Source organism: Juglans microcarpa x Juglans regia, chromosome 3S (assembly GCF_004785595.1).
Source record: "Juglans microcarpa x Juglans regia isolate MS1-56 chromosome 3S, Jm3101_v1.0, whole genome shotgun sequence".
Classification (NCBI taxonomy): domain Eukaryota; kingdom Viridiplantae; phylum Streptophyta; class Magnoliopsida; order Fagales; family Juglandaceae; genus Juglans; species Juglans microcarpa x Juglans regia.
The window spans coordinates 25348682-25361755 of NC_054599.1; the positions used below are offsets into that span (position 1 = coordinate 25348682).

The window sequence follows — 13074 nt, forward strand, 5'->3', positions numbered from 1 at the left end:
TCACACGCCCTCCTTTTATTTTTTTATTTTTTGATAGGTAACCCTCACACGCCCTCTCTTCCATTGGTAAGGCGTTAGGATAAGCAGGCTCCTTTAAGAGTGGTTTTCTAGGTGTGGACAATATCACTTGAGAAAATATGAGCTATGTATTATTAGCAACAGAAGCAGTGTTGGAGGTGTTATACTTTCAAAAAGGAGGGAAACCATGGGTCATGCCACACTATAAAAATGGATTTGATTGTTGGAGAAATTCACAAAAATGAGAGTTCAAGGAAACTTTTTTTTTTTATAAGTGTTTAAGGAAACTTGGAGGTAGGATGAGTCCAGGCAACAGTTGGCTACAGAGAGAGAGAGAGAGAGAGAGAGAGAGAGAGAGAGAGAGAAAGAGATTGCTACAGATATTTACATAAATGAAAAAAGGAGCAGATATGAGAAAACATGCAGCCTCCAAAAAGGAGCCTGATTGGCATAAACCACCAGCCTCCAAAATGTATAAAAAAAAAAAACATGCAGAAAGTTCACCTCCCCCCCCACCAAAAAAAAAAAAGAAAAAAAAGAAAAGCTATGAGAGAAGATAATCGACAAGGAGGAGAAAACCAACTAACCTAGTTACAATGTCAGGATCTATGTCCTGCCAATTCACTTCTTCAATAATTTCAACAATGTGCTTTATTCTCTGCTTAAGCTCCACAGACTCTAGAAGATGTAGATCATGGCTCAAAAAGTTGTTTTCATCAATGGGAGACATCACCTATCCAGATAACAAACTATAACCATAAAAATGACAGTTGCATAATGTACATGGGAAATTACAATACAATTTACCAACAACTTCCAAGGGAAAAAAAGGAAGAAGAAAATCCATAAGACTCACCCTTCCATTAGTAATGACTGCATTAGCACCAAATTCATGTCTTTGCAAAAATTGTGAAACCTACATTCCAGCATAAATATTTAAATTTCCAAGAGCAAAAAAATAAGTACTACGAACAGAACAATTGTGAAATGACATTTGTTACAACCCATAGGAGACTGACTCTGATGAAGACAGAAGGAGGAGATCCAAATAATAACAACTAGACACTTCGGAAGGATAAAATTGTTACCAATGTAGTGTAACATAAACATCTAGAATTCAAAAGGCAACAAACATTTATATACCTTATTTGCATGTTTCCTTAGTTGGTTGACAGAAAATTCAGGAAGAACAGATCTGAAGGCCTTGGATGGTAACCCATTAGCCTCAGCAAGCTCATATACCTCATCCAAAAATGCTTTAGTGTTGTCATCTGCTCCAGAAGATGCAAAGTACCTTTGCTCGTAGAATGAGCAAAGCTTATCCAAAAAGTATAATGCGTTCTTCTTATGACTGAAAATAAAAGGAAGGCATACACATTTCAAAAGGAAATTGAACCGAGACTTGAATTCAAAACCAATAAAACAAAAAACAAAAGTTTACAAAATTGATTTGCACAAAACCAAGATTTTATAAACTCTGTACCTAAATGATGATGCAGTGATTTCAAACACCTTCACAAAGAGGAGACTAGATAAACGAGCATCCAAATTGACACTAAATAGCACGCCTATTCGAGCACGACTAGAACCTTCTATCTGCATCATAATGCACAAATTAAAAAGCATCACTAATGATGATGTCAGTGACGATGATGATGGTAGTCATAGCAGGGATAATCGTGAACAAATGTGCACTGTCATAAACAATAACCAGGTAGAGAAGGCCTTCACGTAGAAACTTCATTCCTTTCTTTGATGAAACATCAACAGCAAGAAGATGAGTCACGGGCTTCAAATCATCAATAGCTACATAAAGAAAGCACATGTCAGGAAGACAATGACTTGGCAACGTTTTTTTTTATTTGCACTAGATATCCAAGAACAAAGTCCCGACTAATTCCGGGAGTGCACAGGCCCTCGGCAAGAAGTTTCCCGCAAGTGCACCTTGGGAAATTCAAGGAGAAATTACCCCAATGCCCCAAGAGTGTGAATGCAGAGTTTCAAACCTAGGACATCCGGTTTATACGGCTCACCCCAAGACCACTACACCACCACTTGGGGTTGACTTGGAAACATTGTAAGTGTGAAGCTAATGATATCAACTAGAACACAGCTTACTTCCAGGAGAGTGCAAGTAGTTAATATCATTCAGCACAGATTCTCCTCCAAGAATAGATGTAGACAAGGATATGAATCTTGGTTTGCCGTTAGCAATGATCTGCATCAGCAAGAATGAAATATTTGAGTAATGTTTCAGACATATCCCAAAAAGGTAATATGGACCTAAGATTTCATACAATTTATCAAATGCTATACCTGTGGATTATAGCGACTAATACCATTTTCTGATAGGAATTTGTCCAGCACATCAGTGTGAGAATTTATATGCCCATAGTAAACTTGTTCTTGTATTCTGGGAAGCTCATCATTCATGGCATTTAAAAGAGCCTCCTGTTCAAAGTAATTACAAAAGGGTAATGCCAAGCGCAAGCATGTTGAACTCTTTTTTTTTACTTCAGCAATACCTCATTAGAATCAAAGACAAGTCCATTCATCAAAAGGCGGCACTGCAGCTTGGCAAGACCCAGCTTAAACACAAACATGGAGCTCTCCTCTGACACATTTTTAAAAGTTTTATCCTTCTCCAGCCTGAGGAGTATATCTTGAGGTGGAGATTTTGCCTTTGGTCTGCAGAAACAGAATGATGTCACTTAATGTAAGGTCACATAGATTTGATATAAATAATTACAATTTTTAGAATGCTCAAGGAAAGAAGCTGAAATGAGAATACATCATTACTAATCGGCATACAAGTCATGGAAATTAACCAAAATATTCTTTTAACTTACAAGACTGTTTCTACAAATGCTCCTTCAACATGGTGCATTTCAGGTGCATCATCTCCAGAATCATCTGCCTCAATCCGTAGTTTATTTATCTGCCACATATGTACAAAATAATTCTCGTCTAAATATGAATAAAGGTTTTTCAGAAAGATACTGCCAGAGCATTGAAGTAAGTAATATGTACAGTACAAGACATAGTATGGAAAGGTGCTGTTATACATATAGTGTCATGCTGCTATCAAGCAGGAAGCAGTTTACAGACCATCTGAAACAGAAGAAAATTTCCTTTACGAAGCCACTGAGTGCAAATTAGAAGGTTCAAAGTTATGTCACTTGGGTGGCAAGAAAGACGAGTCTAGGCAAAACACATGAAAATTTTGAACCAAAGTCCAAAATTAACAAAATAATTCAGACCCAGCTACTTTTCTGTACGGCATGTATTATTTTGATTTTTATGTACTGCAGGCACAGTGTTCTCTCTGACGTTAGTATTAGATTATTAGTAATGAAAAGAGAGAAAATCAACAGCAGCATAGCAGCAAAGTTTCCCAGAAGCAGCTGAGAGAGAAATGATCAAGTTTACATCCTTTTTTTTTTTTTGTGATAATTAATAAGAGATTTATTACCAAGAATAGGCATAGCCCAAGTACAATACAAGAGGAAATACCTACATACACCAACTAAAAATGACAGAAAAGACTAAAGTAAATCCAGAAACTCTTCACCATTCATTACAAAAGCCTTAGCCCACAAACATAAAGTACTAAAGAAAAATTCCTTAATTTCTCCCATCGAACGTTTTTTTTTTTTTTTTTATGATAAGTAATAAGAGATTTTATTGATCAAGTTTACATCTCAATTGCATTAAAGAATATATGTTAAAAAATATAGGTAAAGAGCTGAACCCATACATTGCCCAAAAATTGGAAAGATGTTTTAATTCCATGGTTCTCCTTGATATAAATGAAGAGACGTATAATCTGCCAAAAACAAAAACATGTCAATAACGATACTCTTTCATGGTGTGCAGAATGAAAACATTTTCAACAATATTTACCAGCAATTATAAGAGTAAGAGTAATGCCGGAAGATATATATAGCATACCATGCTATGTGCAGATAGCACAGACAGTATTAAAGTGAGCAGTACCTCATTCTGAGTTAAAATCTTTGCAAACAGGCAATACAAAGTTGAAAAAAGTAATTACCAAACTGGATATATCCTCCTTATTTTGACTGTCATCCTCATTGGCAGAGGAAGAAATCAGATCACTGTTCATTTCTATCTGCTTGACAAACTTTGAAGAGTACAATATAACCCCAAATCTCACGGGAAAATTATTCTCATACAGAGACATAATCATATCAATGGACTGAAAGATTCCACAGTAATAATAAAAAAGTTAGAAACAAACATTAAAAATCTTGCCAGCAAGGTAAAGCGTAATAAGAAAATGAGGACATTTGAAACTAAACTTACCTCAAGGCCACAAATGGTAGCCGGATCAAGAACAAAAACTGCATGGAAAAGGTTCTTACGAATATAGCGCAATTGTCCAGGAATACTGGCATCAATATCTGCATAAAAAAGAGAAAAAAAGAAAAGAAAGATAGGATGCTATCCACAACCTAAAATTATAAAACAACCAATGTACCTGGGCAACGTCTTTCCCTTATTACTAAAATGATTGCTTACCTATTAAAAAAGAACTTGCAACACTTTCCTGGTATCAAAAATGAGAAAGAAGGATTGAACTACCTCATTTAAATTGCTCCGCCATCGCATATACATAGCATCTTCCTCCAAATTATTGAGATAATGAACAGAAGTTGAACGAAAATCAATGCGGAACATATTGGATTCTGAAGGAGACAAAGTTGACAGGAGTTTCCGAATAGTGGCATGAGGAATCTGTGTTTATTGATAATGCCAATAATATAAGTTTGACTTATTTAAAAGCTATTTGTAACCTAAAACGATATATTTACTCCATTAGCATCAAAATACATATTCACCAAGTTGAAAAGAATTTTTTTTGTCTATCTAAAGGTGTCTAAAATACTTTTCAAAACCATTTTTTTGTTTTGACGAGTATTAAGAAAGATTTACAGTGCAAACCGAAGAAACAAAAATTTGTGACTAAAAAGTTGCATCCTTTAATATAACATTGTTGGCGGAACCCTTATGCTCTTTACTGTAATCAGATGTTTAAAGAATGTCACCTTGTGCTTAATATGGTGAATTTGGCAAGACCGCTATGTCCAAAAGTTTGAAAACTGTGAGAGGACAGTGACAGACTTAAAAGCCATATTTCGAAACAATTTCTATCCTTGGTTGACCACTCACGATAGCTCCCCATTCTCCAACCTATTAGGCTTCATGGAATTTTGCTATTTTTCTTATTGTTTTTTTTTTATAAGTAAGAAGATATTTTATTGATATTGAAATAGGCATAACCCAAGTACACAGGAAGTATACATGAGATTACACCTAGTTAGGCCATTTTTCTTATTGTTAGTTAGGTGTCTCTCCCATATACTTCCAATTTACTTGAGTTGTGCCCCTATACACTTTCAACATAATTTGCATTTATACAAAAGAAAAATCAAGGGACAAAGACTGACTCGATAGCAATATTTGTTAGAGACAAAGTGAGAACTCTAGTAGATTGCTAAGAACACAATTGGATTGGCTGACCTAACTTCACACAAAATTCATTGGAGATTTATCATATGGAATCACTGATAAAAAGAACAAAAGATTTATCATATGGAATCAAATATAAATTGGATATATGGGTATTGTAAGAAATCATTAAGAATGTTTTTGTCCAAAACAAACTTCGCACTTATTCAAACTTTTATATACAGAATGGATTATCAAGTATAAAAAAGCAATTGAGAACTTTTCTCCAACCATAACTTTTAGATCAGATAAATAATTCACCACAATATTAATTCATCAACAGTGCCATTACAGCAAACCAAAGATAAATTAAACACCCTTCACCTTCAACTTTGAATATTGATCAGCCAACAGTAAATCCTGATGGACCAAGTCAACCAACCTAAGAAAGGATAACATGAAAATGAGACCAAACCTCAGCCAGAAATGATTGAATATTGAAGCGGTAGGTGTTTAAATAAAAGCATATGAACAATTAGGAAGCTTAACAAATGAAACATAGCAATCTGCATTTATGCAGAGAGCATGTCTGGTAGTGGAAAGCTCACAGCCAGATATAAAAATATTTAGATCTACACGTCTAATCTTTTGAAAACATAAGTTTAGTAGCATAAAAACTAAAGATCATCAGCAGTCATGAAGCACGAGTAATTTAAGTCTAATATCTTCAGTTAACATGATCAAACCACATTCAATGCTGCATAAAGGTATGGCTTTCCCAAGAATGATCCGGGAGGATCCACAGGATGCTAAAAATACTCAACTCACTTAAGCCACATTCCAATTGCTTAAAGAAGGATACACAAGTTGCTACCATTTTTTATGAAGATTAGACCAGAGGTTCTATTCTGGCCATTTTACAAAAGCACCCCACCTTTTTCCATGTGTGGGGTAAGCTGTAAAAATATGACACTTCAACGCCAAAAAATAAATAGACACGGGGAAAGAAATAAAAGATTTCATGTGCACCATATAAACTGTTTTTTGGTTTCAAATATTTGCCTTTCAAGGTGTAAAATAATAACTAGATCCTAAATAAATTCAAAATAAGAAACCTGAGTTCCCACATTAGGTTTTCTCATTTTCCCCTTGAATCAAAACAAGATTGTAATATTGTGTGGCCTCATAAGTTTCATGCATGTCATGTGTGCATGATTTCTTGAAAAGAACAAGCACAAACTGCCAAAAATCATATAGAAGTACAATGCTCCCAATATATGGCTTTAAACCAGATAAACTAATAGCATTGCAACACATACATACATATAAACCATGTTTTGAATTTATTTTTTTTTAAGTATAAATCAAGTTTTGAAATTAATGAGCCAGCCCCATCTCTTTCAATTCAAAAAACATCTGTCAACCTAAAAAAACATATAGTATTAAAACTAGTAATAGCAGACCACACGATGCATTGTATTTTAAATAAAGAAGAAAAACTTGGGAATGTCCATGATCTCATAATGAAAAGAGTAAAGGATATCAGGGGGAGCAAAAGCATTACAGATACAGGTCAATTTCTTCGATATTGACTAGGGCACCATTGAGAGCCATTAAGGACTTGCCAGGTGGGATCATTCGCTGGTTTGCAATTATTTCATCCTTAACAGAATCATTGAGCTGCCAAACATTTACACGGTTTGATCAGGAAAATGATAGCATGTAGATCCTTTTAGCAAATATTTCGTAAAACACAGCTACTTCTATATTACATATCAAATCTTGAAATCTGTAACGATACCGCATACCTTCATGCGAGATAAGGAAGAAACTATGCTTGGAAAATTTTGACTAATTTCTTGCATTGACTGTAGAGGATCAGAAGCATGAACTACTCTCTGGGCAGTTTGATGTCCCAAATCTATAGGGAAGAAAGGCAATATAGTAATCATAGTTTGAGTTATAAAAATTTATAAAACAAAAACCTTAAATTATAAATACCCTTTAGTTCCCAAACATCAAGAGTATCAGATATTGTTGATGACAATAGGTAATCCCTGAAAGCCATTATCTCATTTGTCAGCTCAGGTTTCCGTTCCTGCCAGTATACACCAAATTACATTTTGAGTCTGAAGTTGAGCGGATTGACATTTTTCAACACAAAAATTATCTAACCTACAACAATTCTAGCACTATAACTGTATTTCATGGTTTTAGCACAACAGAAATAGTTTGCAATCTCAACTTTGAAAAACAAAGCTAAAAAACTACTCACTTTATCCAAATTCCTAATTCCAAATAGTTAAGGCACCTTCAACATAAATCATATATTGCAACTTTTATTTTTATTTTTTTATGAATAGGAATCTTGGAGACCGTGCAAACGCATCATGTCTTTCACCTGGTTAAACCCCAGACCCGTGTAATGCGTCCCCATCACACAGGCAACTTTTGTTAATAAGCTAAGAGAACGTTAGCCAAGTACACAAAGCAAAAATTATTAATAAGCTCAGAGAACGCTGGAAAAAAAAAACATCAAATCCTGAAAACTAAAAGCAGAAAGACAAACGATGGCACCCAGCCATTAGTAACGAGTGTTAAAAATAAAAAATAAAAAAAGCCTTAACATCCACCATCGACTTCTCATAGTCTTCAAAATTATGGTTATTCCCTTCTCTCCAATTAAACCCCATTAAACAAAGCAGAATTATTTTGCACAAATATGTTTTTGATCGGTAAACTGGAACAATTTTGCACAAATATTCACCCTGCTGATTATCAAACTTCCTTTTCCAACATGCAGTATGTGACACCCGGGCTCTAAATCTTTAAGTTACGCCTGAGATTATTATTTGGGTCCATGGGCCCATAAATTTCTACAAGCCCCTTTGAAGCTATTGGATTGGATGGTGTTGATAGGCTTGACACATGAAAAGTTGCAAAGCCTCTTTGAATTGTCTGGCCTGACCCACTTTTTACTTTATTGATCAAAGAACAAGGCATATCCACATACAAATAAAAGGACACTGAGTGTTTTAATATCTGGCCTGACCCACTTTGAAATCAATCAACCCCTCCTCAACTATTATTATCAACCCCTGAAGGACTCAACTGCAATTCACTCTCCCATTTTGAACAGTCATTTCAATCTTTTTCATCTAAAGAGAAATCCTGAAAATCTTATGCTTTTTTTTTTTATAAGTAAACGATTGTATTAATAATAATAGGCATAGCCCAAGTACACAAGACGGTATGAAAATCTTATGCTTTTTATAACTCAATGAGAACTATGCAAGGTCTTTCAATCATTTTACACCTTTGAATCAATTGTAAATGGAAATTCCAACATGGTCCTCTTCTAGCTAGTTTCATTGTTAGAACTATGGAACAAACAAAAAAACAAAGAAAATATTGACAGATTTAGTCTTTAAAAAAAACTATGATCCAATGCTTAGAAGAGGTCTAACAATGCAAGTCCTTGTCACCAGCTAAATCAATGAGCAAAGTGCCAGAACGAGCTATACTTTCAACAGTTCAGCCAATACCACTTTCTCCAAGAACATGCACTCTTTCAGCTCCACCAAAAGAGCAGTAAAAGGTCGGGGGTCAAATAGGTATGCATAAAATAACAAGGATTTTGCACAGGTGCCTAAGGAACATTAATTGCTCCATCACATGATTCTTATCCACCTCTTTCAAAAGAAAACGACAAACTGCACATATTACAATAAAACAACTCATAAATTTATGTTTGTGAAGCAGGCACAGCCATTGGATCCCACTAACAAATTATTTTATTTACAGTTATATACATCAAATGCTAATACTGGATCATTTAATTTAAATGCACCTATTGCATATGTTGGCAGGACAATAAAAACCTTTTTCAGGGAGGGGAAGAGAGAGAGAGAGAGAGAGAGAGAGGTTGAAAATCATGTGAGGGAAGTAAAATAAACAATCCAATGAAACAAAGTCAACAACTATGATAACAAAAGGCCACTTTTTATATGTAAAATAATATTCTATTGATAGAAAAGGCCACTTTTTCAGTTCAGGATCAGTTAAACCAAAGAGATCATTGCATTAACATTATTAGCAGCAAACTATTCCTACATCACACCCACCTACACACATTATATACAGAATAAATGGTAAGGGTTCTATACTCAACACTTAATGTAAGAAACAATCTGAAAAAAGTGTAAACTCAGAATAACCAACCAGAATTTTAGAAAATATGAACCCTCTAACATCTTGGCTGAGATCTTCAGTCCGAGGATCCTCCAGAGTGACACCTGCAACTCAAACCGCACATTTTTAACATGTACTTCCAACCAATAAAATCTAAGTGCTCAAACATGGCAATGTAATCATCAATAACCCATGGACAAGTTATAAATAATAAACATGCATACATTTTTTTTATAATTAATAAGAATTTTATTATCACGAATAGGCATAGCCCAAGTACACAGGAAGTATACAAAGGAAATACCACTACACTCTAGAAAACAGGAAAACTAAAACAGAAACAGATTCAGTACATTCTCATCATTCCTTACAAAGATCTTAGCCCACAAACTCAATGTAGAAAAGAAAAAGTTTCGAAGATCTTCAAAAGAGTGCTCATTGTCTTCAAAACATCTGTCATTTCTTTCCAGCCATAGACGCCACATTAAGCACAAAGGAATCATTCTCCACCTCGCAGCAACATCTTTCCTCACCTCACAACCACACCAACATGCAAGAAGCTCCACAACTTCCTTAGGCATCACCCAAAATAAACTTGTCCGACCAATAACCTCATACCCCAAAGAGTTTGCCACCTCACAATGTAAAAACAAATGAGTTACAGATTCTCCATCCTTCTTGCACAGGACACACCAATCGGCTATACACAAACCACTTTTTCTAAGATTATCCGTAGTCAATACTTTCCCTAGAGCAACCACCCAACTGAAAAACGGCACCTTAGTAGGTACCTTCACCCTCCAAATGCTTTTCCATGGAAATACACAGCCAAAACGACAATTAAACACCTTATAATAAGAACTGACTGAAAATTTGAAATTTCCAGCACAGTCCCACAATAGCCTATCCTCTCTTCCCTGCATCACTTTTGAATTATAAATCCTTCCAAAAAATCTGAAACAACATTAACTTCCCAGTCATTTGGATTTCTAATAAAGTCAACAATCCATAAAATATTATTATCTGTACATTGAAGATAATCTGCCACAACAACATTTTGATCCCTTCCAGCCTGTAGAGAGATGGAAAATCTTATTTAAGAGCTGATTCCACACACCAAATGTTATACCAAAAGAGAATCCTCTTCCCTTCCCCCACCTTAAATTTAATATGTTTAGAAAACTCCCCCCAACCTTTCCTAATAAACTTCCATAAACTCACCCCATATGCTCCTCTAACTTCTTTAGAACACCAATCCCCCCAGCCACTCCCATATTTAACACCAAATGTTATACCAAAAGAGAATCCTCTTCCCTTCCCCCACCTTAAATTTAATATGTTTAGAAAACTCCCCCCAACCTTTCCTAATAAACTTCCATAAACTCACCCCATATGCTCCTCTAACTTCTTTAGAACACCAATCCCCCCAGCCACTCCCATATTTAACAGCAACAACATTCTTCCACAAAGCATCTCTCTCTTTATGATATCTCCAAAGCCATTTCCCAAGGAGTGCTTTATTAAACAACCTCAAATTTCTAACCCCCAATCCTCCACAAAAAACTGGTTGACAAACATTGTTCCAACTAACCAAATGAAACTTTTTTTTCTCTCCCTTTCCTCCCCATAAGAAATTACGATAAATATTCTCAATTCTCCTAGCAACCCCAGCAGGCAAAGAGAAAAGTAAAAGAAAATACGTGGGAAGATTGGACAATGTACTCTTTATCAAAGTAATTCTTCCCCTCTAGACAAATATATATTTTTCCACCCAGCCAACCTTTTCTTGATCTTTTCAATCACCCCATCCCATATCAAAACAGATTTGTGAGAAGCACCCAATGGAAGATCAAGATACTTCAGCGGCAGTGAAGCAATCTTACACTCCAAAGTATTAGCCAAATTTGAAATATTGCCCACAGCACCCACAGGAACAATTTCAGACTTGTTTACGTTAATCCTTAGGCCCAAGACAGCCTCAAAACATAACAACAATGCTCTCAAAGATCGAATATGTTCTTGGTTGGGCTCACTGAAAATCAATGTGTCATCGGCAAAAAGAAGATGAGATAATTTAATGCTATTCCTTTCCTCATTTCCCACCTCAAAACCCGACAAGTGCCTTCCTTCAACCACCACTTCCAACATTCTACTCAATGCATCCATGACAAGGACAAAAAGAAAAGGAGATAGTGGATCTCCTTGTCTCAAACCACGTGAACTATTAAAGAACCCAACCGGAGTGCCATTCACCAAAATGGAAAATCTTGACGTCGACATGCAGTGTTTGAACCACATACACCATTTCTCCCCAAAACCATATCTCCCAAGCATACAAGAGAAAATCCCAACTAACATGGTCATATGCTTTTTCCATGTCCAATTTAATAAAAATACCAGATTCATTAGATTTAATTCTACTGTCCACATATTCATTAGCAACTAAAACCAAGTCGAGAATTTGCCTCCCTCTTACAAAGGCATTTTGCGATTTGAAATAATGTTTCCCAACACCACACTCATATGATTAGCTAACACCTTAGAGATTATCTTGTAAACCCTATTCACCAAACTTATAGGCCAAAAATCCCGCATCTCCTCAGCCCCTACCTTTTTGGGAATAAGTGCTATAAAAGTAGCATTTAAACTTTTCTCAAATTTCATAAATGTATGAAATTCAAGAAAAACCTTCATAATATTATCCCGCACTATATCCCAGCAAGATGAAAGCCATTGAAAAACCATCTGAACCCAGAGCCTTATCCCTTGCCATTCCTCTAACCACATCAAGAACTGCATCCTCATCAAAAGCTCTCTCCAACCAATCTGCACTTGCTTGATCAATGGAGTCAAAAAACAGTCCATCAAGCTTTGGCCTCCAAACATATTCTTCACTGAACAGCTTCTCATAAAACTTGACAATGTGATCCTTAATGACCTCTTTGTATATATAAACATGCATACATGACTAACATTTTAATCAAGTATAATAATTAACTCTTTTTTTTTACGGGGAACCACCCCACGGCAGAGTGGACTCACCCATGGAACCTAAACCCCCGGGGAGACTAGCACAACAACCCACCACCATGGCCTCCCAATTGCGTCGCAGTTTGATCCCGGGGGAATCAAACCTGCGACATGGGGCTCATGCACACAAGTTCGCTCTTACCACTTGGACCACCCACGGGTGGGTATAATAATTAATTCATCAGTGGGAAATTCCTTTCAAGATAAATTTTTTTCTACTTTAATGAGTTATAACCAGGGCATTTGGTCCGCACCCTGAGGAGTAAACCTGGGATAGTGACCCACCTGCCAAAACTGTGCATCAAGTAATCCAGGATAGGCTGAAAAAACTCTGAAACTCCAACTCCACTGTGGCAGGAGTAA

General features: G+C 35.9%; 1 protein-coding gene across 1 annotated transcript in view; it reads right to left on the reverse strand.

Annotated features, from left to right (window-relative positions):
* The window catches only part of LOC121257904 (UDP-glucose:glycoprotein glucosyltransferase), a 32520-nt gene that overhangs the window by 15082 nt on the left and 4364 nt on the right, over positions 1 to 13074 (reverse strand). The window contains exons 5-23 of the mRNA XM_041159169.1: positions 9712 to 9785; positions 7492 to 7588; positions 7299 to 7411; positions 7055 to 7170; positions 5875 to 5932; positions 4621 to 4776; positions 4520 to 4530; positions 4345 to 4429; positions 4073 to 4237; positions 3776 to 3844; positions 2868 to 2956; positions 2544 to 2706; positions 2335 to 2469; positions 2137 to 2236; positions 1730 to 1824; positions 1502 to 1614; positions 1162 to 1369; positions 875 to 934; positions 606 to 751 (exon numbers count right to left, since the gene is read on the reverse strand). Of these exons, the coding sequence (XP_041015103.1) occupies positions 606 to 751; positions 875 to 934; positions 1162 to 1369; positions 1502 to 1614; positions 1730 to 1824; positions 2137 to 2236; positions 2335 to 2469; positions 2544 to 2706; positions 2868 to 2956; positions 3776 to 3844; positions 4073 to 4237; positions 4345 to 4429; positions 4520 to 4530; positions 4621 to 4776; positions 5875 to 5932; positions 7055 to 7170; positions 7299 to 7411; positions 7492 to 7588; positions 9712 to 9785 (2053 nt within the window). The remainder of the gene's footprint in view (positions 1 to 605; positions 752 to 874; positions 935 to 1161; positions 1370 to 1501; positions 1615 to 1729; positions 1825 to 2136; positions 2237 to 2334; positions 2470 to 2543; positions 2707 to 2867; positions 2957 to 3775; positions 3845 to 4072; positions 4238 to 4344; positions 4430 to 4519; positions 4531 to 4620; positions 4777 to 5874; positions 5933 to 7054; positions 7171 to 7298; positions 7412 to 7491; positions 7589 to 9711; positions 9786 to 13074) is intronic.